Source organism: Rhineura floridana, chromosome 8, assembly GCF_030035675.1.
Source record: "Rhineura floridana isolate rRhiFlo1 chromosome 8, rRhiFlo1.hap2, whole genome shotgun sequence".
Classification (NCBI taxonomy): Eukaryota; Metazoa; Chordata; class Lepidosauria; order Squamata; family Rhineuridae; genus Rhineura; species Rhineura floridana.
This window is the reverse complement of record NC_084487.1, coordinates 34,876,825-34,904,535: the sequence shown is the minus strand read 5'-3', so window position 1 is coordinate 34,904,535 and position 27,711 is coordinate 34,876,825. Positions and strand designations below refer to the sequence as shown.

The 27,711-nt window shown below is 43.9% G+C and overlaps 1 protein-coding gene across 4 annotated transcripts in view; it reads right to left on the bottom strand.

Annotated features, from left to right (window-relative positions):
• The window catches only part of PARPBP (PARP1 binding protein), a 53,309-nt gene that overhangs the window by 8,229 nt on the left and 17,369 nt on the right, over nucleotides 1-27,711 (bottom strand). For all 4 annotated transcript variants that reach the window (XM_061638862.1, XM_061638864.1, XM_061638865.1 and 1 more), the window contains 7 exons: nucleotides 25,890-26,114; nucleotides 24,742-24,852; nucleotides 23,654-23,824; nucleotides 21,223-21,377; nucleotides 11,158-11,341; nucleotides 2,390-2,556; nucleotides 1,097-1,178 (listed from right to left, as the gene is read on the bottom strand). In XM_061638862.1, coding sequence (XP_061494846.1) covers nucleotides 1,097-1,178; nucleotides 2,390-2,556; nucleotides 11,158-11,341; nucleotides 21,223-21,377; nucleotides 23,654-23,824; nucleotides 24,742-24,852; nucleotides 25,890-26,114 — 1,095 coding nt within the window. The remainder of the gene's footprint in view (nucleotides 1-1,096; nucleotides 1,179-2,389; nucleotides 2,557-11,157; nucleotides 11,342-21,222; nucleotides 21,378-23,653; nucleotides 23,825-24,741; nucleotides 24,853-25,889; nucleotides 26,115-27,711) is intronic.

Below are 27,711 nucleotides of genomic sequence, written 5' to 3'. Positions count from 1 at the left end.
TGTCCTAGTGCTGCAGAACATCACCTGCAGGTCCTGCAATATAATTTATGTCACTGAATGCAAAAGACCAGGATGTTATATGCAATACGCAGGAAAAACCAAAACTGACCTACGCACACGCTTCAGAAGCCACAAATTGGCAATCTTAACAAAAAAAGTGGAGCAACCAGTTGCAAAACATTTCAACATTGAGGGTCACAGCCTGTTGGACTCTTCTATAACAGCTATAGAGATGCCAACAGATCCAGCAGCATTGATAAAAGGGAGAACTTTTGGATATACTCTCTGGACACATTGGCATCACATGGCCTGAACCTGGAGGTCAGTACCAGCACACTTAGCTTCTGCAAATGAAGCCCCTCTGAGCATTCCATCCTCGAAAGCTCTATAACTGCCACCTTGGCAACAGCATTTGTATGTTAGCAGCTTATGAAGGCGGAAGCTGAAACATTTTGGTATTTCTTTCAATCAATCAATCTCTCCCTCTCCCCCCCTCTATAAAATTCCACATATGCTTATGCCATAGCAAGAGGCAAAAAAGTAGTTTATGGCAATCGCTTCTAGAAATTTAAGACACTCACACACACACCCTACTATTAAGGTACTTTCTACCAATAAATAAGCAAAAATGATCAATTCACAGAGGACAGAACAAAATGCTCCACTTTAAAGCTTTTCCCATCTCTGAAAAAGTTTCAGTACATAATAGGCAGGTTGGGGTGAGCATCAGGGGTGAGCGAAACACATCTTCCTCCCTTCTCCTTCATGCACTGGCTTCAATGCTTGATTCCTGGTTTGTATTAAGCAAGTGTTCCCCAATCTGGGTTTATTATCATAGTTAGGAAATGAAGCATTGGAGCTGGTATGCATTAAGGGAGACAACGCTTGATCCTGGCAGGTGGTTTTTTAAATGACAGGGGCAAGAAAGAGAGAAAGGAGTGAAATATAAACATGTTTTCATTTTGCTGTGGTATGGCTTCAGAAGGGCTTCATGTTTTTTTCCTAAATTGCATATCAGGCCTCAGACAATATAGTTATTTAATCAATAAGATTAATAATATTTGTCCCTAAGCCAGATATTTTGTAGTTATTGTACCTTAACTTCTTTTTCATCCATTGCTGTCCGAATCCGTTGTCTCAAAGCTTTTGGAGAGGATCCACTAGATTGTGTTGGAGATCTAAATTAATATTTAAATGAACTGTAAGCAATGGTGATAAGCACAACACATGGAGGAACTTTCTAAGGTGACATTTTCATTATGCCCTTATAGATTTGGTGCCAAAATAAATTGTTTTTTAGCATTTGACCAATGAATAAAACCTACTGCAGCTGCTCTGACTGAAGAGATGCAATGTGCACTCAGAAGAGCAGATACCTTTTGTCTATGTGGTTGTTTCATTCATTTTAAAGAAGGGAGCAATTCATATACACACACAAAATGCTTGTGCAAATAGGTTCCCACCATAAAATGAATGCTTCTGTTGTGTAGGTAATCTGCAGACACGCACAGGAACTCTGTACCTATTGATGATAGCTTGACTAGGTCAATCAACATAAGAAAATCAGACAGCCTTGTTTTATTTATTTACCACTGTACACACGTTTAGCTTTTTTTCTATTATTGATTTTATTTTATCACTCAGTAACAACCAGTAGGGCTGCAATAATCCTGTGCTGGCTACCAAGAGGGAAGTGAGCAGCAGCAAAGCAGAGGTGGGATTAGCACAATGAAGGTGCAGCATCAGCTTGGCTCTACCGCTGCACCTGCACCGTGCAGAACTCCCCACTGCCTTGACCCTCCCACTCTTGGTATCCAGCAGTGACATGCAGCAGTGACATGCAGGACAACACCACAGACCCACAAGCCGCTACTGCTATCACTGTAGCTGAAACACTTGTAGTTAAGGCATAAGTTTGCTAAATGTTCTGCTGAAACTGACTTTTTTTGTTCAGGTAATATTGGTAGCATTAAAACTTCTCAACTGCCATCTTTACACAACTCCCAGTAACATAAAACTGGCTTGGTTAGTAGCAATTGTGTCCTGGTATGTTTCTCCTCAAGCGTTTCTCTCTATTGCCCCTGTTGTTTTACAGAATTCCATAAGACCAATGTTTTATTGACACAATACTCTCATTCTTCTTCAACCCAAGAATAATTCCAACGAAGCACAAGCTGAGGACCACTGAACGCATGGGCTTCCTGAGCCATTCTCTTGTTCCAAACACACTCCACACTTCCCAAGTTATTGAGTTTTTCCTTATATAGTCTCTGTATAGGAAACATCTGTATACGAGATGATCCCACATCACCCTCCTTCAGAGAAAAAGCATCCTTGATCTTACTTCTTCTGTGAGCCTCTTTGATAATTTTAAACACCTAGCACTTACCTGAACAGCATCAAGGTACAAGGGAATCCAAATTCGTTGCCAAACAACACTTGGGCTTTGTTGTTAGGAAGAGGGTCAGTAGCCACTTCATCCAAAAGAGCCAATAAAGACATCACAGTATCTCTGCCACAGTAAACAGTGTCATGGTTTATAGCATGTAGCTTGGGCTGAAATTAAATATTGACTATGATTAGCTTTAGTTTGCATACAGAATATACATTAATTGGCTCATCTAATCCAGTAAGCTTGGCTCCAGTTGCAAGCAGTCCAATATACCTGGGTTTTAGTTTAGGATAGAAAGCTTCTCTGCATATTGCAAAATTTCCTCTTAATTTCAGGAGATTTGCTTAAAACCTGAATAAAACTGTTTATGCATGCATAGCATTGGAGTAAAAGTGACTAGTCACAGAGACTAGTTACCATATGAGAGCAGTGCCTTGCGAAAGTAATCAGACCCTGACCAATGCTCTCATATTACCGAATTACAAATAGTGCAATATTTTATTTTGAGACACTGAAACTCAAAATCAATTATTGTAAGGCGACATTGGTTTATGTTGGGAAATGTTTGTAAGAAACATAAAAAACTGAAACATGTTGCTTGCATAAGTATTCAACCCACACACATTGATATTTGATAGAGTCACCTTTCATTGCAATAACAGCTTTAAGTCTTTTGAGGTAGGTATGTACCAGCTTTGCACACAGTGTCAGAGGGATTTAGGCCCATTCTTCTTAACAGATTCACTCCAGATCGTTCAGGTTGGTTGGACTGTCGCTTGTGGACCACAATTTTCAAAGAGTGCCACAGATTCTCAATAGAACTGAGATCAGGACTTTGACTGGGTCACTGTAGGACACTCCCTTTTTTGTTCTTGAGCCACTCCATTGTTGCTTTGGCCTTGTGCTTGGGGTTATTATCCGGCTGAAAATGGAAAGTTGGACTTACCGTGAAGTGTCCTTCTGGTCAGCGGAGAGCGGAGCAAACAGGAATGGGTTGACTCTCCTGGAGGCAGGGTCAGCACTATAACACAAAAGTTTAGCTAGTGGCCGGCCGAAGGGAGGAAACTTCTCCCGTTCTCCAGTTTTTGACTCTGCCTTCAGTGAGCAACAGGGTCAGCCTATTCCTCCTGGGTCCCCATAAGGGATTCAGGAACAGTTTTAGCTACTTTTTCTGCTCTTCTCAGAGAGTTTATCATCATCAACTGCAGTCGAAGCGCACAGACTTCTGCTTCTCTTCTTTCACTTCCCGCCCTCACTGAATAGCCAGATTCGAGGGAGGAAGAGAGGGATTGTTCTTTCTGAAGAGGCGCTGGAAGCTCCTGGAAGCAGTGGAGGCCGGGATCTGTCTTACGCCATCCCCTGCTGTCCCTGATTGAACGCTCTTCGAACGCAGCCGGCCACTCCACCTACATGAACTTGAACAGAGGATAGAATAAGAACAAGCATTAACAAATCAGCACACAGTGCCAGGAAGGGATGAAGGGAGCCTTTACTATTCTATCCAGAGGGTGAGACACAAGTGGTCGCCAGAGGGTTTCCGGAAAGATGTCCTCCCCACCCCACGGTCTAGGTTTTGCTGCAGGGTGGGGCTGTCTGCTCCACGTTCCGCTGACCAGAAGAACACTTCACGGTAAGTCTAACTTTCCATTCTCGGTCAGCAGAGGAGTGGAGCAGACAGGAATGGGATGTACCTGAGCAGTAACTCCCCTTACATCCTTGGGTGGGAGCAAACCTAGGCCACCACCCTCTGAAGAACCTTGCTGCTGAAGGCAGCTTCAGCAGAAGCAAATTTACCCACCTTCTAGTGTTTGATGAAGGTGGATGGGTGAGCCCAGGTAGCGGCTTTGCAGATTTCCTCCAGCGGGGCATCCTTGTGGAGCGCTGCTGTGGTGGCAGCCCCTCTGAATGTGCAGTGATCCCTGGAGAGGGAGCTCTCCCTTTTGCCCAACAGGCCTTAACTACGCAATCCCTCACCCAGTGGCTGATGGTGGACCTGGACACCTTTAACCCCTGTGCCCCTTGTTTAAAAGACACAAACAGGGCCTCAGACCTCCTGAATGGTTCTGTACGGTCCAGATAGATCCGAAGTGCCAGCCTGACATCATGTTTGTGCCACTTCTCCCTGTGATGGACTGGGTTGGGGCAGAAGTTGGGTAGAGAAATGTCCTGTCCCCTGTGGAACGAGGAACTGACCTTGGGTAGAAAACTGGGATCAGGGCGAAGAACCACCTTGTCTGGGTAAAAAATGCACAGCTCCTCCCAGATGGAGAGGACCCCCAGTTCCCACACCCTCCTGGCTGAGGCGATTGCCACCAGAAAAACTGTCTTGAGGGCGAGGTCCTTGACTGGTATTGAATGTGCCAGTTCAAATGGATGTTGTGAGACAGCTCTAAGGACTAACGAAAGATCCCAGGAGGGAAACCTGTGCTGCACTGGAGGCGATAGCAGGGTTGCCCCTCAGAGAAAGTGTTTGACTCAAGTGTGAGAGGAAATGGAATGGCCCCCCACCATTGGAAACACTGTCTTTGGCCTCTGCCTGTCTCTTAAGCATGTTGCAGGCTAGCCCCTGGTCTAGACCATCTTGCAGGAAGTCGAGAATGGTGTGAATGTGGCATTCTGCAGCAGGTAACTGTTTGCATCTACACCACCTGTTGAATGCCTTCCATATCAGGTCATAAATTCTCTGGGTGGGTTGTTTTCAAGAAGCCAGAATGGTGGAAACAACGCTCTCAGACAGCCCCTCTTCACTTAGCCACTGCCACTCAGCCTCCAAGCATGAAGCTGGAGCCACTCTGGGTCTGGGGAAGGATGGGTCCTTGTGAGAGGAGATGCAGTCTGGAGGGAAGACGCCACAGCGGATTGGAGCTGAGGTCCACTAAGTCAGAAAACAACGGTCTCTGTGCCCAGTGTGGAGCCACGACTATCACCTGGGCCTGGAGAACTCTGATTCTGTGCAGCAGCCTGGACAGAAAAGGTAGAGGCAGGAAGGTGTAGAGGAGTTGGGCATTCACCGATGACGCAAACAGGTCAATGCATGGGAGCCCCCACTTCTGAGTGATCTCTAGGAACACGTCCTGGTGAAGGGCCCACTCTCCCTGGTGGACTTGTTCCTGGCTCAGCCAGTCGGCTTGTGTATTCAGGATCCCCTGTACATGTATGGCCAAAATGGAAGCTAGGTGCCTTTCTGCCCACTGGAACAGCAGGTTGGTCCCCCTCTGAAGAGGGCCTGATTTTGTGCCCCCTTGTTTGCAGACATGTGATTTGGCTGTGAAGTCGGTGCATGCCAGCACATGAGCCTGATAAATAAGAGGTAGAAACTCCTGGAGTGCTAGTCGGATTGCTCTGAGCTCTAACCAATTGATTGACTGGCACCGCTCCTGCACTGACCACTTCCCCTGTGCAATGCTGGAGCAACAGGTCACCCTCCAGCCATATAGGCTCGCATCCGTGGTGACTACTGAGACTGTTGGAACTCCGAGGAAAAGGCCTTTCTCCAGATGAGGTAAATGTCCCCACCACTGGAGGAACTCCCGCATATACCTCAGGAGGGTGATAAGCCAGTTCTGGCGTGAGGTGATCTGGTCCTGATATGGAAGCAGCAGCCACTGCAGGGCTCTTGAGTGGAAGTGCTCCCACAGCACTGAGTCTGTGGCCGCTATCATGGAGCCCTGCAGCTGAGCCAGTTCCATCAGAGGAGCCTGGCTGCCTTGCACGCACGTGTGCAGCTGGTGCAGGAGCTTGTCTATGCAATCGGTGGACAGGAAGAGCTTGCTTTGAGCTGTGTCGATGACCATTCCCAGATGATGAAGGCGCTGGATGGGGATCAGATGGCTCTTGTCCTTGTTGATGATGAAGCCGTGGTTCTCCAGACACTGGATGGTAGTCTGGAGATCCCGTTGCGCCACTGTCACTGAAGAGGCCCTCACCAGAAGGTTGTCTAGGTAAGGGTATAAATGGACTCCCTGAGTGCGAAGGTGTGCCACTACTGCTACCATTATTTTGGTGAACACCCGCGGGACCGAGGCGAGGCCGAAGGACATGGCCCTGTATTGAAACTGGTGGTGGCCGTGCACAAAGCGGAGGAAGCGTCTGTACTGCTGGAGAATGGGGACATGCACATACACCTCTGAGATCTATAGATTCCAGGAAGTCCCCAGGTTGAATGGCTTCCACAATAGACCTGAGCATCTCCATCTTGAACTTCTTTGTCTGCAGGAAGCAGTTCAGGAATTTTAAATCCAAGATGTAGCGGTAATTGCCATTGTGTTTGGGAACTGTAAAGAACACAGAGAAGACTCCTGAGGACCACTGATGCTCTGGCACAGGTTCTATGGCACCTATCTCGAGGAGGTGAGAAATGGCATCCAGGGTCCTCTGTCGCTTCTCCAGCTGACGAGATAGAAGAGGTGTCCTCCATCTGTCTTGCGGGATGGTGGCAAACTCTAGGGCAGCCTTTCCCAACCAGTGTGCCTCCAGATCTTGTTGGACCACAACTCCCATCAGCCTCAGCCAGCATTGCCAATGGTCAGGAAAGATGGCAATTGTGGTCCAACAACATCTGGAGGCACACTGGTTGGGAAAGGGTGCTCTAGGGAGTAGCCAGACTGGATGATGCTCAGTATCCATTTGTCTGAGGTGGAGGCCACCCAGGCACGTGCAAAAAATTGAAGTCTGCCCCCCACCTGGGCCATCCTGGAGTCATGCATGGCTTTGCTCGACACTGGGCTTGGAGCTTTGACAATGTTTGTTGCGTCCCCTGCCACTGGAGGGTGTGGAAAGGATCTGCTGGCGGAAGGAATTTGAGGAAGAGTTCCAGGACCCCCGGAACTGATGTGTGGTCCTGTAGGTAATTGGATAGCCCTTGGGACAAAAGGAATGTGAAGTCTTCTTATGGGATTTGTCATCCTTCCTGGGAGCAGAAGGAAGAGACTTCTTTTTAATCCTTGGTCTCCACCAGGTGGCGCTCTAGAGCGAAAAAGCTGCCCACATAAGTAGGGCAGAGCTGCAAGACTGGCTTTGGAGTGATGGTCCACTTCCCACTGTTTCAGCCATATACTGCATCTTACTACCACTCCATATCCAAGAGCTCTTGCTAAGGACTGTAGGCTATCTAAGGAGAAATCTGCAAGGAATTCAGCTGTTTTTACCAATTTGTGCAGCCCCTCCCTGACATGTCTGGCATCGGGAGTCACTTCTGATAGTAGCGCTTTAGCCCACTTTACTGCAGCCCATGCCAGGAAGGAGTTGGCTGCCGAAGCTCTCATGGCCAATGCAGATGCTTCGTCTGCTCATTTTAAGGTAGCCTCACTGCACATGTCATTTTGATCTGAAAGAGTATCTGCTCCTTCTTTGGGAATAGCTGTCTTGGCCCCGAGGGCAGACACAGGCTCATCAATGGCCAGGACCTGAAGGGTTGCCGTGGTCATGGCAGGAAGAGCATATAGCTTCTTGAACAGAGCATGAGGAGCTTTGGATTTGGCTGGATGATCCCATTCTTCCTTAACGATGTCCTTGAAGAACTTTGGAAAGGGAATGACCACCTTCTGATCCCCTGAGCTGGGGAAGACATCTGAAGATCCCTGTTCCCCTTTCTCTAGTTCCCCCTCCTGAGGAGTTTCCTTAGGGGGTTCTAACTGAAGGCAGACCATAGCCTTAGAAATCAAAATAGGATAGGAGTCAGGAGAATACAACCTCTTATGGACTGGGGATGGCATTGGGGAATCCTCCCCTGAGAGTTCCCCTTCTTTCTTTTCTTAGTCTGATGCAGCAGATGACAGAGGAGCATCCTACCCCCAGGAGCCTGGGCTAAAGGAAAGGTGGTCAGGTGGGAACCCTGAGCTGGAGCATCTTTTGTGTTTATCTTTGTGTGGTTTAGGCATCTGTAAGGAGCCCCTTCTTTTACTCTTCCCCCTTTCCCAATATGGGCTGGCCTTCCAGGAGGAGGAGGAGGAGGAGCAGGAGGAGAGAAATGAGAAGAAATCATGGCATTGTGCCCTGGAGTGCTTGGAGCCTTTTTTCCTATGTACATGGGCCGAACGCATGGTAAGGAAGCCCCTGTCTCCATCATGGCCTTGTTAAGCCAGGCCAACATGGCCGAAGAGGTAGAGGATTTATCTAGATGATGTTTGGCATGCTTTTTCCCCCCTGCAGTAGCCACGTGTGTATCTTCCCCTCTGCCTGGCTGAGTAGAAGGGACCTGGGAAAATGAAACTATTTCAGGCGGAGAGTCTAGCATGCTTCCTGCCACTGAGGCAAGGGTGACTAATGGATTGCTTAACTGAGATGTAGATTCCCCCACACACACACTCATCTTCCTCTGCAGAGGCACGAGAAGGGCTATCTCTTCCCCCAGGCATAGTTAAAAATCCAAGCTGAAGAGGGAAAAGGCCAGGGGGTAGATCTGCCCCCTCCCCGATTAGAAGAAGAAAGCTTAGTGGCTTTACCGGAGAACAATGCAGCAAGGAGGCCAACCACGTTTAGCGGAGGCTCGTTGCCCCAGGGGGTTTTTGAATCAACAAAACGCCCTGGATAGTGAAAAACCAATCTCTGCTCCTCCAAGGTTTTTAAACTCTTCTGAAAGCTTCCCTTCTCCTTGGGACATGAAAGAGCGTTCGATAAGGGACAGCAGGGGATGACGCAAGACAGATCCCGGCCTCCGCCACTTCCAGCGCCTCTTCAGAAAGAACAATCCCTCTCTTCCTCCCTCCAATCTGGCTATTCAGTGAGGGCGGGAAGTGAAAGAAGAGAAGCAGACGTCTGTGTGCTTTGACTGCAGTTGATGATGATAAACTCTCTGAGAAGGGCAGAAAAATAGCTGAAACTGTTCCTGAATCCCTTATGGGGACCCAGGAGGAATAGGTTGACTCTGTTGCTCACTGAAGGCAGAGTCAAAAACTGGAGAACAGGAGAAGGTTCCTCCCCTTCGGCCGGCCACTAGCTAAACGTTTGTGTTATAGTGCTGACCGTGCCTCCAGGAGAGTTAGCCCATTCCTGTCTGCTCCACTCTTCCGCTGACCGAGAAGGGAATTTCTTCCCAAGCTTCAGTTTTTTAGTGGACTGAAGAAGGTTCTCTTGCAGTATTTCCCTGTATTTTGCTCCATCCATTCTTCCTTCAATTTTAACAAGATGCCCAGTCCCTGCTGATGAGAAGCATCGCCACAGCATGATGCTGCCACCACCATACTTCACTGTAGGGATGGTATGTCTTGAGACATGGGCAGTGTTAGGTTTGTGCCACACATAGCGCTTTAAGTTTTGGCCAAAAAGCTCTATCTTGGTCTCATCTGACCACAACACCTTTTCCCACATCGCAGCTGGGGCACTCTCATGCTTTCTGACAAACTCCAGAAGTGCTTTCAGATGGTACTTTTTGAGTAACAGCTTTTCTTGCCGCTCTCCCATACAGGCCAGTGTTATGCAGAGTTCTTGATATGGTTGACTGGTGCACCATTACTCCACTCCCAGCCACTGAACTCTGAAGCTCCTTCAAAGTGATTGTTGGCCTCTCTGTCGCTTCTCTCACAAGTCTCCTCCTTGTTCGAATGCTACGTTTTGAGGGATGGCCTTTTCGTGGCAGTGCCTGGGTGGTGTGATGCAGCTTCCACTTCCTGATTTGATCCCACTGGGATATCCAAACACTTGGATATCAGTTTATACCCTTTTCCTAATCTATGCATTTGTATTATATTATCTCTCACTTCTGTAAAATGCTTTTTGGTCTTCCTTTTCCTTCAGATCCACAGCCTGACCAATGATCCTTCAACAGTGGGGGTTTTATCCTGACAATGTGAGAGCAATTTTAATCGTTCACAGGTGAAGGCCAATGCTAAGGTAATTGTGTCCTTGATATGGCAATTTCTTTCATCTGTGTATACTGGGAGCTTCCACAGCACAGGGGTTGAATACTTATGCAAGCAACATGTTTCAGTTTTTTATGTTTCTTACAACCATTTCCCAACATAAAACCAATGTCACCTTACAATAATTGATTTTGAGTTTCAGTGTTTCAAAATAAAATATCATACAGAATGAAATTACAATTACCATTTGTAATTCAGTGTTATGAGAGCATTGGTCATGGGTCTGATTACTTTTGCAAGTACTGTACATGGATTCTGCACTGAGGGAATTGTATCACATAACAGTCCCACTTATTTTAGACTACAGAGAGCAGGAACCAACGAGGTGTACCACAGATAGCTTCCATGCAAAAAAGAGAATGCCTCCAGATTCAAGCAAGGGAAGCAGAAAGACCTCCCAGGGTTACTAGCCAACCCAGCCAAGGACACATACATCAATAACATTAGGATAAAAGGTTTTTTATCACAATGTCTACCTTCACTAAGAATTGAAGGAAAATCAGCTTTTTTAAAAAATCTGGAAGGTAGAGGTTTACACAACTTAGGCAAGATGTTTTTGTTGTTAGTACCGATGTCTTGAATCACTAGACAAAATCTTTTACCACATGTTACTATAATGTGCAGTTCATAAAAGAAAAAAATGTCATACTCCTTTACAAATATTTGCCAAATTGAAAAAGATTTTTTTAAAAAAAATATCTATCATCCTCAGGTAGAGCAAAAAATATTTTATTTCAACTAGTTAAGCAATCCCATATTACAAGAAACTTGCATTAATGAGGAGTTTTCTCATTATATTACTTGCATTAGCTATTAACCTTGTATTACTGAGTTAGCTTCTACATTCAGCGAAATGTCCTTGCTGTTATATCAAGCCATTTAGAAGAACAAAAGGAGGCCCCTTACCCGGGCTGGACTAATTCCAGTGGTGCTAGCTGTCACAGACTCATGCTGACAATTGATAATATTTTTAATCCTAAAATCCAAATCTTCTACAACTTTCTCCACTGCTCGACAGAAGGGATTCCTGTTGTTTCGGCCTTTTAACAAATGCATCTTGATTGTTGATAGAATTTGGCCCCCTGCAAGTCTAAAAACAGACCTAGGGTCATCTCCATATTAATCTTGGCACTCTTTTAATATATTTAACAGTTTTGAAAACAGAGCATCTTCACAGTTAATCAAAACTGTGCAGAAAACAGCTTTGATCTATTAAATTGCACAGCATCACACAATAAGATCTGGCCCTTTATTGGAAGCTTTCGCTTTTAAGAAATGGGAGATTGTAAGAGTCAAGGAGCAGCGGCAATAGACTCATCCCTCATTAATACACCATTTTAAATAGCAAAAGGAAATAGCTTTGTGGCATAACAAGATTTAATTATGCCATCATTTGTTCACTCACATTGTCCAATTTTGTTCATTAGTCACAAGTGGACTAAAGTCTGCAAGAAGTGAAATCATTCACCTTTTGTTATAGAACATTCCTGTTTCCCATACATAACCCACCAAAATATTTTGATTATAATAATTAAGTAGCCAGCAAGAAAAAGCACTGATAAACTTTTATATATTTAAAAGAGTTTAAAGTGCTCCTTCTAGAAGCAGAGGGAATACAAGATTTCCCAGCAAAAGGACAGATTGTGATTTAATATTATTTTATTATTTATTAGATTTATATCCCACTCTTCCTCCCAGAAGGAGCCCAGGGTGGCAAACAAAACCACTAAAACACTTTAAATCATCATAAAAACAGACTTTAAAACATATTAAAACAAAACATCTTTAAAAGCTTTTTTAAAAAAAGCTTTACAAACATATTAAAAAGCAATTCTAGCACAGACGCAGACGGGGATAAGGTCTCTACTTAGAAGGCTTGTTGAAAGAGGAAGGTCTTCAGTAAACACAGAAAATATAACAGATGACACCTGTGTAATATTTAAGGGGAGGTAATTCTGAAGGGTCGGTGCTACTACACACTAAAGGTCGGTTTCCTATGTTGTGCAGAACAAACCTCCTGATAAGATGGTATCTGCAGGAGGCCATCACCTGCAGATCAGAGTGATCAACTGGGTATATAAGGGATAAGAGGGGTGTCCTGCTCCCATGCTGCATAGGGGTTTGTACACCAAAACTAGAACCTTGAACATATCCTAGTAGGTGATCAGTAGCAAGTGCAATTCTTTCAGCAACGGGGTGACATGTTGGCAATACCCTGTCCCAGTGCAGTCTCGCAGCTACTTTTTGCATCAGCTGCAGCTTCCGGACCAACCTCAAGGGCAGCCCCACATACAGCACATTACAGTAATCCAGCCTGGAACTTACTAGTGCATTGACAACAGTGGTCAGGCTATCCCGGTCCAGAAACTGCCATAGTTGTCTTATCAGCCGAAGCAGATAAAAGGGACTCCTAGCCACTGAGGTCACCTGGGCCTCTAGTGACAGAGATGGATCCAGGACCACCCCTAGACTATGAATCCACTCTTTCAGAGGGAGTACGACCCCATCCAAAGCAGGCAACTGACCAATTATCTGAACCTGAGAATCACCAACCCACAGCATCTCCATCATGCAGACTCAATTTATTGGCCCTCATCCACCCACCACTGAATCCAGGCACCAGTTCAGGCCTTGCACGGCCTTTCCCAATTCAGATGTGACAGAGAAATAGAACTGGGTATCAGCACACTGTCGACACCTTGCCCCAAATCTCCTGATGACAGCTCCCAAGGGCTTCATATAGATGTTGAACAGCAAGGGGGACAAGATGCTACCCTGTGGCTCCCCACAGCACAACTGCCAGGGGGCTGAAACACAATCACCCAATGCCATTCTCTGAAAACGACCCTGGATATAGGATTGGAACCACTGTGAAACAGCGCCTCTGATACCCATTTCACCAAGTCAGCCCAGAAGGATACCATGGTCAATGGTATCAAAAGCTGCCAACAGATCAAGTAAGAGTAATAGGGTCGTACTCCCTAGTCTTTTCCCAAAAAAAGGTCATCCATCAGGGTGACCAAGGCTGATTCAGACCATAACCAGGCCTGAACCCAGACTGGGATGGGTCAAGATAATCTGTTTCATCCAAGAGTACTTGCAGTTTGCTGCTCCGCAGCCCTCTCAATCACCTACCGTAAAATGGGGTATTTGCGACCAGGTGGTAGTTGTCACAAACAATGGGTCCAGGGTGGGCTTTTTCAAGAGAGGTCAGATCACTGCTTCTTTCAGGTTGGCTGGAACCACTCCCTCCCACAAAGATGCATTGACCACACCCTGGATCCATTTGGTCAAACACCCTCGGCAAACTTTAATAAGCTAAGAAAGGCAAGGGTCAAGAGAACACATTGTTGGCTGCATCATCGCAAGCACCTGGTCCACCCAACCAGGCCACATCAACTGAAACTGATCCCAAGAAGTTGCAGCAGATGTTGCACTGGACATCTCACTGGGGACTACAGTAGATATGGATGGGGATCAAGATTGCTACGAAGGGGAGCAACTTTACCCTTAAAGTGCCTTGAAAACAATTCACAGTGGGCATCCAAAGGGTCTAAAACTCCATCTCCTGGAGTTGATATCGACACCTGACAATATGGAAAAGCTCCACTGGATGGCTACTTAAGGATGAGATGGTGGCAGAGAACTGGGCCTTCTTCAAGCCCTCTGCGCCACACAGTAGGCACGATTATGATGTTTTACTCATGCCCGATCAGCCTCACAGCATGTCTTTCGCCACTTGCGCTCTAGCCATCATCCAACCTGTTTCATTGCCCTTAGCTCACTGGTGTATGAAGGTGCAAACTGGGCTCCACAATGCCAGAGAGGGCGCTCGGGGGCAACTGTGTCAAGAGCCTGATGCACCTCGCTGTTCCATTCTGTGACAAGGGTTTCGATAGGGTCACCTGCTCTATCTACTGGGAACTTCTCAGGGCATTCAGGAATCCTGTGGATACCATTAGTCTTTGGGGCAGACCATCTTAATCTGTTCACCACCCCCACAGGGGAGGATTGGAGCCCTCAGTCTAAACTTCACCAGGAAGTGGTCTGACCATGACAATGGGGTGACATCCACCCCCCATTTCCAGACCACCCCTTCCTGCATCTGGAGCAAAAGCGAAGTCAAGGGTGTGCCCTGTCTTATGCATTGGGCCAGTGACAACTTACAACAGTCCTATGGTCATCATTCAGCATCAACTATGAAATCACCCAGGACTTATTGTTTTGGGCTTCTCCAATACGAGTCAAGATGGCCTCCGCCAGCTTGGTGAGAGAAGCTGCCAGGCAGCAGGGTGGATGGTACACCAGCAGTAGCCCTAGTTTACTGTCTTCTTGGCCCGACACCATGTGCAGGCCCTCACAGCCAGCTCCCAGACAGAGTGGTTTCCTGGTGACAGAGATGGAAGTTCCGTAGACCACAGCAACTCCCCCCCCCCAAAGTCCCTGCAGCCTGTGCTGGTGTTGCAAAGCTGGATCAGATCAACTCCTTCCAGCTCACCCACCCAGGTCTCAGTTATGCACACCTAATTGGCATCTTCATCCATGAAGAAGTCATGGATGAGTGTGCTCTTATTGCATACCAGTCTGACATTTAGCAACATTACACACATGCCAGTGGGCACAGCAAATGAGCAATGAGGAACCTGTCCATAAAGGAGTGGGAGCAAAGAACAAGGCATAGATAGCCTTGCCCTTGTCTTCTATGGTAGTTCACCACCTCCCCATGGCTATACCTCCCTCTACCTATGATCACTGAAATTGGGGTGGCATCACCCATGTTCCTCCTTACTAAGACTCCTCCTAAACACCTGATATGGACACAGAAGAGCCCACCAACAAAACTTACCTGAACCAGTTATCCCAGATGGCCTCAGAGAACTGGGAACTGTCAGACCCACTTAATATCTTTCACACAGGGCACATCTACTCTCCTCCGTCTCACACCCAGGGAGGGCCAGCCTTCTGCCAGTTACAGTCTCCCACTCTGAAAACATCTGGCAACTTTCTCCTATTGTTCAGTTCACTGCACAAGCTCTCACCTTGCACAGGAACTACACATGCGCCATATGCCCTTCCAACTACCAATCTCCTCTAGATTAGTTTTTTAAAAAATCAAAGGGGATGGCGTCCTCACCCTCGGGACTCCCTAAGGGGCTCCCCAAGGAGTGACCCCTTTGGTGTCTCCCCTTCTGTGGTGATCCCACTGGCAGCAGACACGCTGCCAGGCTTTTATGCCCCTGACCCACCCAGGAGCTGATGCAAGAGGCTGTAAGATTGATGGCAGCCTCTCTGGAGAGTCAGGATAATATTGGAGGGTGGAGTTGATTGCCACAGCCATGGACCCCTGTAGGTTATACAAGTCAGTTCTCAACATTCCATCACACATACAACAGAAAACAAATCTAGCTGGAGCTATTCAAATAGCATGAGCTCAATTCTTAATTGCTGGAATCACTGAGCAAAGGAAATAGGTTTAATCACCATCCCAATGGCAATTCTCACATTCAGGTAGAACGAGGGAATGCAAACTTTCCATCCTTCTGTCCCCCACCTGTTAAACTTGACAGACCTTTAGCCAGCATACTTAGAAATTAAGCTTCTATTCTGTGAGTTTAGTTGCATGTTCAGGGAATCCAAGTCTGATTCTAGTGTATGAAAGGGTAAACAAACTCTAGGAGCCCAGCACTTTGTCCCATCATGTGCAATTTTGTAGCATTAGGTGCAAAATATTTCCATTTTCACCATTTACTAGTAATTATTTGAGGGTACATATACACCACCATCTCAACTTTCAGCTGCGTGAAAGTACCTTCTCTATTTTATAATCCATTTCCCTTTCAAGGAAGAGATATGTAAGTGGGTGTCTTTAAGACTTTCAGTAGTAACCTGGGTGCCTTCAGCTAGTATGTTCCTAATTTCTGCTTTCTAGGTCATGTGATCTTTCAGAAGACCTCATTTTCTCACTCTCCAAACTGTATATAACATGAAGACAGATGGGATGGTTTAGAGTGGGTCCCTGCAATGTTTCTATCTAGCATGGATTTTCACTAGCATGATTTCAGATCAAGAAGTTCTTAAGAGTAAGGTCTGAGTAGTAACAACCTACAGTACCTTAAACCGCGGGGACCTCCCCCTACACAAACATTGCTACCTATATTCCTGTAAGGGATCATCATAATTAAAACTTCTGCTCGTCATAAGTATAGAAACCTACAACAGTCTTTTGATTAATGCGAGGGTTACAAACCAATTTCACATGAAAAGCAATCTGGCTGTCATGGCCAGGATCACACCTAGTTTGATTGGTTAGTTCTACAAAGAGGACAATTTAAGCAATAGCCTCATTTTGGCAGCACAAAACTCAGTAAAACTAAGATCAGTGTGTTTGTCTCTACCTAACATTGCTGCTCCAACAGCTAATATCCCAATGCTTTTTTAATCTTTCTTCCCACATTGTTCATTTCCAGGAAAAATGTTCCCATGCCCCATCAGATACACAACTCTAGCTGGAGCAATGAAAGGAAAACTTCATTCATTTTTCATGCGAGGAGGCCAAGACAAAGTGCTGATCTACTGCATATGGGGATTAGTTTTAAGACAGCATGCCATGGTTTACTTCATTTTGCATTAAAGTACAGTATAAACAGACTGCTATTCAAATCTGATCCTACCCATGTTTACTCAAAAGTAAATCCAACTGAGTTCAACAGGATCTGCTCCTGAATAACTGTGAAAGGATTGTAGCCAGAGCCTGAGCCTGGTTTTATTAAGTTGCCCAAACTATTCAATGTGCTCCTTATACATTGCATGAATAATTTAATCTGTACAAAAAAGCCAAGCAGTTAAGATTTGGGGCTACTTCAATTCCTGCTTTCACTTGTGCCACATTAATTAAATCTAAACTAGCTTCAGACACACCTCTGACCTTCAATATTAACCATCAGAAAGTTGGACTTCTGGTCAGCAGAATGTGGAGCATACAAGAAAAGGCACCCCTCAGCTCTTCACAATGGCACAAAATGCCTCCAAGAGCAGAATCCCCTTCCCTGGTCGAGTTCCTCTCAGCTCACCCTCTTCACTGGGTGTTTAGATCCCCTCACATGTTCTCTGGAATGGACAGCAAATTTGTTGGCACAGTTGAAAAGGAGAGTCTTCCTGTAGGGCTCTGGATCATGCCTCTCCCCATTGATTCACATGGGCCTTCACAGCCACATTATTTGTTCAGATCAGAACATGCTTCCACTCTGCCAATTTGTAGTACTCCAGTATGGGAAGAGGGATTGCTCTCAACTCCAGTCACTGGTGGGCCTTGTTATTCTTCTCCATTCCTTTTTTCCTGCCCCCCCCAATCAGGCTGGCATCCATGGTGTCCTGTATACAAGACACTTCTCTGAGGGAATGGGCATATGGACACATAACAGTAGCAACAGGGAGGTGGCCTGGGAACTGGTACTAGGTGGTCCACCTTCCTTGTGATCTGCTCCTGGAGGGGAAGAAGCAGCTACTGCAGTTGTTGGAAAAGGAATCTTGCCCAGGAGATGGAGTTGATTGCCACAGCCATGGACCCCTGTAGGTGTGCCAGGCCCATCAGATGGGTGAATTGAGGTCAGGGCCTTCTTTGTTTCATCTAGAAGTTTGTCAACTCATTCCTGGGACAAGAATATTTTCACCTTGACCATGTTGATTACTACCCCCAAGTGCTGGATCCTCTGAACTGGGACAAGAAAGCTCTTCAATTGGTTTATCACAAAGCCATGTTCCTCCAGGATTGAGGTGATAGCACTGGATGCTCTGGCCTTGGACAGCACCCTGATCAGCAGATCATGGTATATGTGTGTGCTCTATGGCCCTTATAAAGGTGCTGGATAGCTGCTAATCTCCTCTGGTGCTCCTCCAGTTTGCACAAGACCAGGAATTTGTCCCTGGGAATGGAATGCCAGGGCACAGCTCAGTTTGATTGTTTTCAGCACCCACAGGTGCACCATGATGTCACTTCAGACTGATGAAATGATGAAACTTGTCCCTCACTAGGACCACCCTGGGATCACACAGAGGGATGCTCGTGGTGGCCCTTGCCAGTCTTATGCTGTCTAGAGGACCTGGGAGCAAGGGGTGTTCCAAGAGCCACAAAAGGATCAGACAGCTTGAAACATGGAGGGGTAGCCCCTGGGATGAAAGGAGTGATGAGACCTCCTTTTGGATTTTTATTCATCCTTTTGGGGGAGCAAAGGAAGTGGCTTTTTTATAGTCTCCACCAGAACAGGATCAAGACCTTTCCTAAATAGCTTTTGCCCCTGTGAATGGAGTTAACAAAGATATGACCCTTAGACTGCTGGTTCATATCCCAATCCTTTAGCCACAAATTGGGTGGTGTAACCATGCCCAACACCTCTGGTAGAAAATTAGACACAGTCCATGGAGATGTTGGCCATGAACTCGGCCACGTTGGCCAGTTTGTTTAAACCCTCCCTCAAGGGTTGAGCCTAGGCTGGCACTTCTGAGAAGAGGAGGATCCTGGCCCATAGGACCGATACTCTGGCCAAGATCAGAGTTGGCTGTTCTGACCCAGATGGCCAGGGCAGAGGGTTCGTGTAGTCTCCTGAAGGCTGCACCATTCTCTCTGTCCCCAGGGTTTCCCCCACTTCTTTGGGGCCACAGATTTCCACTGTGTGAATTGCCTTCTGAACAAGAGGACTTAATGCTTTTCTGTTTACTCCACTCTTTTGCTGACCAAGAAGTAGAGTGCAGGCCCACCACAAGCTATTCTCTCAATACAGTCCCTCAGCCTACAAGGGGGAATAACTGAACTACAGTGCAGAACTGTTGAATACTGCTCACTCAGTCCAACCTTCAATGTGAGGATGAATGTGATGGATAACACTGCAGGGCTGCTGTTATGCTACTTTCTAGACTTCAGAGTGAATAATGATAGTGTTAAGTGGCTGAAATTACATAATACTCAAAGTCTGCTCCTATAGTAAACAAGGTATTGGTGGCATAAAAATCTTAATACAGGTTGATTTTATAGTATGTACTATCTCTGGGATCTGGGGGCAGGGACAGTACAGGCTGTCAAGGATAGGGACAGCATTCAAAACTCTGATAAAACAGAAAACATTTTCCCCAATGCCAGTTCCAAGAACAGGAAGACATATCAAAATCATATTAAAGCAGAATCAGTATTTAATTTTTTTTCCTGTCATGGCGATTGCAAAAAATACATACAAGTTGTAATTTATGAAAAGTATAATGTATTATATTATACTGTGTACAATAGAAAGACATAGCCTATGGCAAATTGACCTTAGTAAGTATGAGAACCTATGGGGTTTTTTACTGATTATTTTAGAACTGAAAACTGAGAAGTTTCCAAATGCAGCCCTGAGGTTACATACACAAATTTATCGGAAGCAGCATATGAAAAATCTAACCTTTAAAATATTGATAGATACTTCTTTCACATTCTGCAACTAGCATATTTTTATAGAATATGGGAAGTATTCAGTGCTATCATTCTGCTAGTGCAGGGGTGATCAGCCTTTTTGGACCAGAGCACACATTTCAAATTGAGAGAATGCTGGGGGCACCAGTCACAAAATGGCTGCCATGGAGGGTGTGGCATAACACAAAACTACAGAGTAGTCATGGTGAAGTTTTTCCTATCATTGTATTTCCAAAGGAGAAAATGCTTGACCTATAGAATTTCTGCCTGCTAGACAGCTGTTAAAGGCACAAGAACCCCGTTTTCCCCCCAACACCAACTCTAAACCAAAACCCAGGCTGCCATCTTGTGTCCAGACAACTCACTTATCACTTTCCCCTAACTTCATTGGCTAATAACACTAACAGGAAGGAGCAGCCAGGCTGGCTCATTTCACAAAAAAAGATGTACCTGCACATTTTGCTTCATAATGTTCTTTCCAGGTGGCCCAGAGATTTAGTTAAAAAAAAGCAAAGCACAGATTGTGAGCTACCCACTGGGGGCACAACTGAATGCTTTCATGGGCACCATGGCACCTGCAAGCAACAGGTTGGCGAACTCTATGCTTAATGCACTTATCAGGACTGTTTGTCTCCTCCCTGCTCATGCTGGGAGGAAACAGACCACAACCCTTGGCTTATTATGTCTGAACCAAAGATTATGGTTTGTCTTGTTCCCCAAAAATTATGATCTGTAGTCAAGGTTTGTTTGTAGTTTACCAATCATGAGTGAGCAAAACCAGCCATGATTCTTGGTTTGGATTCAACACTATATCAAGAATCATGGAATAATGTGTGCACAATTTGCTTGTGCAGTTAAGCCATGGTTTATGACTTCCTATGTTGGGCAAATGTGGCCACTGACTGCTTGAGTGTTACATAAGAACATTTTTTGCCTAGCATCCGCAGAGGTAGATTTAGCTAATATATTAACGGTGGGCCCAAGAACATAGCTCTGCTTCCCCCATATATGCGAATGGCTGGTATTCTCTCCCATGAGAAATAATATGGGTCTAGTTTCTTACTCCTGTGCTAAGCTACAGCTTAGGGTGTTGTGCAAACCAACTCAAGAGTGCAAAAAGCAAGGGAGGGGTCGAGGCTCCAATTCTATACCTACTTGCATGAGAGCAGGCACCTCTGATCTCAATGGATCTTATTTCTGCATAGAAAAGTATAGGATTGCTGTGTCCTAAGTAAACAACTCACTATTCTATTGAGTTTGATGGGGCTTACTCCAAGTCCTACTATGTTTACGCTTTTTTCAAATAATCTTTCTTGCCCACTCTGCTTTACCTTAATTGTGTTATTAAGGAAAGGCTGAATAGGTTCGGTCTTCACACTGACTGGCTTACAAGGATAGAAAACCCTCTTCCAATGTAGTTAATGTATGTATTAATAAAACCTGCTGGTTTTGTTTTTAATGAAGATGCATTTTAAATATGAATGAATACCACAGCATGCACACATGTATAAGCACAAGAAAATTATTACCTAGGATCCAAGACTTCACCAACAATTTCTTCCAGTTTATCAATGAAGTGAACCAAAAGTGAAAGTCCCTTCACATGGGTTCTCAAAGGATCAGCTGGCGAAGGAGCATAACCTTTTCCTCCAAGTTCTATGGTTCGGATAAAAGATGTTGCCATCTAATAAGACACATCATTTACCTAAGTAAAATAATACTGCAAACACTCTCCTAGTAACGATACACCACACATAAACACTGCATATTCCCGCAAACAGCAGGATGATTCATAGCATCAGATAAAAGCCCATGGGATTCATTAAAATCAAAGGTAACATCCCTATGTGCTTGTAACACAGACAAGTTTGTTCTAATCATGTTACCTGGATGCTATTTCAAAGCAGAACTAAACATTTTTGGAAGGTTCGAGAATATTGATTGCTCAAACCAGTGTTTGGTCTTGAGCAGCGTACAAGTCAGAGGGATTGTACCTGCATAGTAACAAAAAATTGATCTCCCCATTAACCACATTACATGTAAACAATGGCTGTTTTATGCAGAATTCAGTTAAAATTGTGCCTATGAAAGCAGGTAGCAGCAACAGGACGCTTATGGGTCAAAATTCTCACCCATTAGTTGCCAATGCAGAGGTGGCATGTGTGCGAGGAGCGTTTGTGTCAATGGGACTTGGGATAGTAACTATGCCTAACCCAAATCTTATATTAATCCTTTGGCCAAAAAGAAAAAAAACACCAGTTAACCAGTACAACAGAATCTGCTGGGTTAAGGTGAGAACACTCGTTTTCATCTACATATTGTATAATTAAAATAAAGGGGGGGTTAGATTTTTAACAACCAAATCCTGTAGAATAGTTCTAGAAGGGACAATCTGTATTTTGCCAATGTTCACTGTGGGTTAGGTGTGTTGCATAGGATCTTGACTACTCAGTGGAAAATGTTTTGTCATTATTCTTTCTTCAGAACAATGATGCCCAAAGAGGAACATGTTTTATCCATTCCTTTCTTTGGTAACCACACAAGAGTAACTGAAGAACATAGTCCAAGCCCATACTTCATAAAACACCAGTTAATAAAACTTTAGGAATTGAAATAATTAATCGTTCACAATTCTTCCATCATAACAACCCCAATACTTGACTATGGTACATCAACCCTATTCCCAGCTCTGCCCTGAAAAAAATTAAAAGTTTTAAACCAAAACACTAAATACACTGTGCAGGGCTCTAGTATGAATGATTTCCTATAGCTCTAACTGGCAAAAATATGTCTGAGTAATACCCATTTCACATAACTTAGGAAACTTTTTTTCCATGATTGCTTCTTCTTAGCACCACTTTATTGCTCTAGGGACCTTCAAATTCAAATGGGTATTCAATGTAGGCCATTATCATGTTATTTTGATTTGCTGCCCTCTGGCACCACGAAAAACATACAGATATGTTTTCCTGAGAAGCTAGCATCTTAAAATGCTTTCAGTCAGAGACTTTTTCAGTGTTGAATGCACTGACTCAGTGCATGACACCCACAATCCTCACAGGGACTATGCCAATCTTCACTAGTGCTACTGGAGGATTCACATAGACAGCATGGATAACATAGTACAAATGTATGCCCCACGACTGTTACACAAACATCCAGACAACTTTGTTCTTCCCCCCAACCACAACACTATTTCTTATACTTTCAGTTTGGTCTGGGTCCAGCAGTATAAAAATCTGCCATCTAAATGTTTCTAAGGTTGAATCATAAGGTAACAGGCTCAGCCCAAAGTGATGTATACATTACAATTTCCTAAAAGAAATACCCTGCAAGCCCAATGGAAAAAACCAGTGCACAGGATAGACATTTTCTAACACAGGTAGCTATGCCAAATCTCAGCATGTGTAGGGCTCTGATTAGTGGGTGGTCCTAGACTCCTGAGTGGATTTGGAAATAGCTTCTGCCAGTTTCTTCAAGTTTCTTCTGTGTCGGCAACAATACAGATTTCCTTAAGTGCATCCCAGCACACTCCCCACAGATCTCCCCACCCACCTCATCTACAAACAGCAGTACTAATCAGTATGACACTGAATTAAGAAATTCTCAAATTCTAGAAGTGGCTTGCTATACAACAGAAAGAGCTGCTGAAAGGTCAACTGTGCTACAAAGCATAGATATAGTGCACGTTTCTCTGGCCAATTTGACGTAAATCCCTTTGAGATCAGTAGGGCTTACTCCCAAGAAACTGGGCTTGGAACTGCAGCCTTAAGATGAAGAGTATATATAAAAACAGTGTACCTTCATATCTCATACAATCAGTTCTTCACTAAAATAGCCCTCTTGTACGAAATTTGTTCCAGCTGGAAATCCCAATCGAGTTCCTAAAGAGTGCTGTCATGGTTTCTTTGCATCTCCTCAAAGCCATCAGAAAAAAATACTTTGATTTGTCATACATACCAGGAATATGGACATTTGTCTTTCCTGTGCAGCATGTTTTAGGTCAGTGAAAGCTTCCCTTCCAAGTCCTCTGTCAGGAACATTCAAAATGTAAGCGAAGGCCAGATCATTCTTGGAATTAACCAATAATCTTAAATACGCACACAGAATTTTCTTCACCATCAATGGCAGCTATATAAAACAATTCCATTAGTTTCTTCTAAATTATTTGCTTCATGAAAACACAATTTAGCAATACATTAGGAAACTCATACGTAAGAAAGCAAAAATACTATACTAGCTTTCAAATCACTAATCTCCAGTTTGAAAAACTGGGTAAGGAATGAAGTAAACAAATATTGATTAAAATTGATATTTAAATATATTTTTAAAAATTTAAATTACTCGTGACATTTCCCTTTTTCTTTCTAGTCTGATATCTAGAGCTTCCATACTGAAACTATTTTATCACTAACTGTTCACCATTCAAATCCCAGTAAAGACCCCAAATATATTTTCTTTGACTTTTGGACTTTGGATCAAGCTTTCCATAGTCATATTATTTTCAAAACAAGGTTTGAGTAATTGAGAGGCAGCAGGCATATATAGACAAGTAAACATGACTATTTCGGTTTCGCAAATGACGCACCTTGTGGACTATACGGGCCAGAAGCTTTATTGAACTTTATTGTAGTAACCTTTACCTGTTGTTTTAGTTTTATTGCTGTTTTGATGTTGTGATACTTATATATTATGACTTTGTACATCGCTCAGAGTGGCTTGGTTTCCAGCCAGATGGGCGATAAATAAATCGCAGAAATAATAATAGAGGCCAAGAAAGGATTCTGAATCTTAGAGCCTTAATACAATGCTATCTACATGTTCAGGAACATATTTCCACTGACCAGGATACCGGCTTTCTTCTTTACATGCAAACAGAGATTCAGCTCAAGTTCAATATCAGAATCCAAAATTGTGGTTTCTGTATGTAATAACCAACAGGCCTGGCAATCAGTATCAAAATAAAGAGATGCAGCCTAATACAATAGCCATCACTTATAAGAAATGCTATGTTAGTTAGGATATAGGACAAAAGTCACACAATTTACCTCTTCATCATCCTGGCTTATTCTGTTAGTCGGTGTTGAGGGGGTAATATGAATTGAATGATTCTCAATGGCTAGATCTGCTGTACCAATAAGAAATTCTAACAGTTGTTCCTTGGGAAACAAGAAGAGATTTCAGAACCATAACTAGTCATCCTGCTAACATTCTTTACAAGAAACAGATTATGGAAGCTGTTCTGATCCTTGAGTACCCAGGACAAGGTTTGCAAACATCCCAAGCAGAAAAGGAAAGCCTATGTAACCAAGTGGGCACAGCCTGGCTTAAATTAGTCATTGTAGAGCATGCTGGATTAACTATTACTGTAGGGATCCCTCAGGATGCTTCTTTTCTCTTTCTATTTTCTTCACACTGTCCACAGTAATATGTATGATAGTTGTGTATAAGATTAAGCATCGTGTAAAGAAAGTGGATAGGAGGTATCCGAATGTGGGCACAAGTAAGGTCAGAGCAGACTTAAATCCCTTTAGACACAAGTTTTAGTACTAATTTTTTAAAAGTTGATTAAGTGAACCAGAAGTTTACAGGCATTTGAAAGATGGAGAAATAAAATTACAAAATGAGTCAAGAATCAAAACATGCAAGGCAGCTTCACATAGGTTTTTAATAGGCAGCAACTTTAAATAATGAGCATGTGATGAGGAAAGTACCACAGCAGTTTGTCTTCATAATGTTTCCAATTAAAGCAACTGCATCCCTGGAATTTAACCAAGTTATTCTGACATTAAAGAGCATCATTTCCATAGTGTTGTGCCAGACACATTAAGAGAGGATTATTTCATTTCATAACCCACATAGCTTTTAACCTTACAAAAATTCAGCACAAAAACTAAAGTAGTATATATGGCTAATATGTGGCTTTGGCATGGATTGCAGGATTACTCTGTAGCTAATTTAGCTCCATCTACATCACTTTCTTGGAAATATTTTATTTCAGTCTTTTGAGTAAGCCCACAAAATGTTTACCAACCCACATGTGTGCTAACCATTTTTGTGGAATAACAGCCTCAAATAAAGCGACAAAGAAAATTTGTGCTTAATGACCTGGAGGCCATTTTTACTTACTATAGGCTACGAGGTAAGTGGAGATTTACAAGTCTGTTTTATTCAAATAAATAATTAAAATACTTACAGAGGAAATAGATTCATTTTCCAGTTCGAGTGCCCCACATTTCTGATAGACATCTATAAGATCCATCATATTGCAGCGTTTTAAAAAGCGAGCATAAGCACCTGTGATGTCAGCATAGTTTTCAGGACCTTCCACATTTTTCTGTAATATCCCCAGCTTGTCAGGTACTAGGTAATTCCAATGTAATACCACTTCACTAAGAGATGCTTTAAAATCTCCATAGTGCTATAATTTAAGAGGAGGGTGGGTGGGAGAAATCTGGTTACTTACTTGGAATCGGAATTGCAGACAAACAAGATATAAACTAGTCTAACAAAGTGATACTATGCTGAAAAGTGAAAATTAATCACATAGTGGTATTTATTTATTTGTTAATCGCCTTCCACACATCTCAAGGTGATGTACAAACTGCAACAAGAACAGGTAAAAGTTATACAGGAGAAAATATATTTGCATGGATTGCCCACTGTTTCTAAGCTGTAATAGCTACATATCAAAATTATCATGTGACCTACTGCCATGAGACATATTTTAAGCTCCATTTTCCTACTGCCACTTCTGGGCTTATCTACTTCCCCCACTTTTCATTCATTCAGCTCTCTCCTCATTTCAGTATTTATACCCCTGCCTCTCTTCCTTGGAACAAAAGGCACTCTACATAGAGTTTCCAAAATCTGGTATTCCACCTAAGCATTGAGCACCCTTAATTTATTTATTAAATTTGTACCCTGCCCTTCCTCCCAAAGGAGCCCGAGGCAGCAAACAAGGTAGTAAAACAGTACATATAATAGAAACATGTTTAAAACACTTAAAAACTATTTTTTAAAAACTGAAAACCTTTAAAAGACCTGCTTATGTTCAGCAAGATGGCTGCATCAAGTGCCACCAGGCCATTCCATGGACACTGGCATTAAGGCAAATATGCTTGATGGATTGGATTCACACTAAAGCTGAACTTACGTCCAATTGAAATGTTTTCGAATGAGCTAATCATGAATTATGCTGCATTGATTTCAATAGTACTTCATCCAAATCCAGCCCTTTTCCCATGTTCATATGTCACGCTATACCACGGTATGCATAAGCAGACATAAGCTACAGTGAGACTCTGGCTCACATGATCCCTCTATGCAAGGAGAAGGAAGAGTACAAAATTTGTCACTTCCCCTTTGCTTAATGGCAGCTTTGTCACGTCAGCTGAACCAACAAATTGTGGTTAACATTAACTATGGTTAGTTTCAAATTAACCACATTCAGAGGATTATATTCAACGAAGTCTTACCCAGATTGACCCAGTGAAGTAAATGAATCCAAGTTAGTCATGACTATTAACTACAATAGGTCTACTCTGAGTAGGACTGGGTGGTATTCAATGCTAGTCTGTTGTTTCTGAAGCTGTTAAACCACAGTTAGAGGTTCAGATGACATGGGAAGCTGTTAAGCACAAATGGAAGCTTCTGAACTCACAGCTCCATGGAGGAGGGGGCAGCATGAGACTGAGGCTGTCTGCGAATGGGCTGGATGTGGGCCAATAAATTGAGACTGAATCCTGAGAAGACAGATGTGTGCAGTGCTCTCACATCCAGGTGATGGGAAGATGGCCTGTTCTGGATGGAGTTGCACTGCCCTAGAAGCAACGTGTCCTCTCGACCCTTGCCCTTCTTGGCTTATTAAAGCTTGCTGAGGGGGTCTGACCAAGTGGATCCAGGGTGTGGTCAATGCATCATTGCGGGAGGGAGTGGTTCCAGCCACCCTGAAAGAAACAGTGATCCGACCACTCCTGAAAAAGCCCACCCTGGACCCATTGGTTTGTGACAACCAC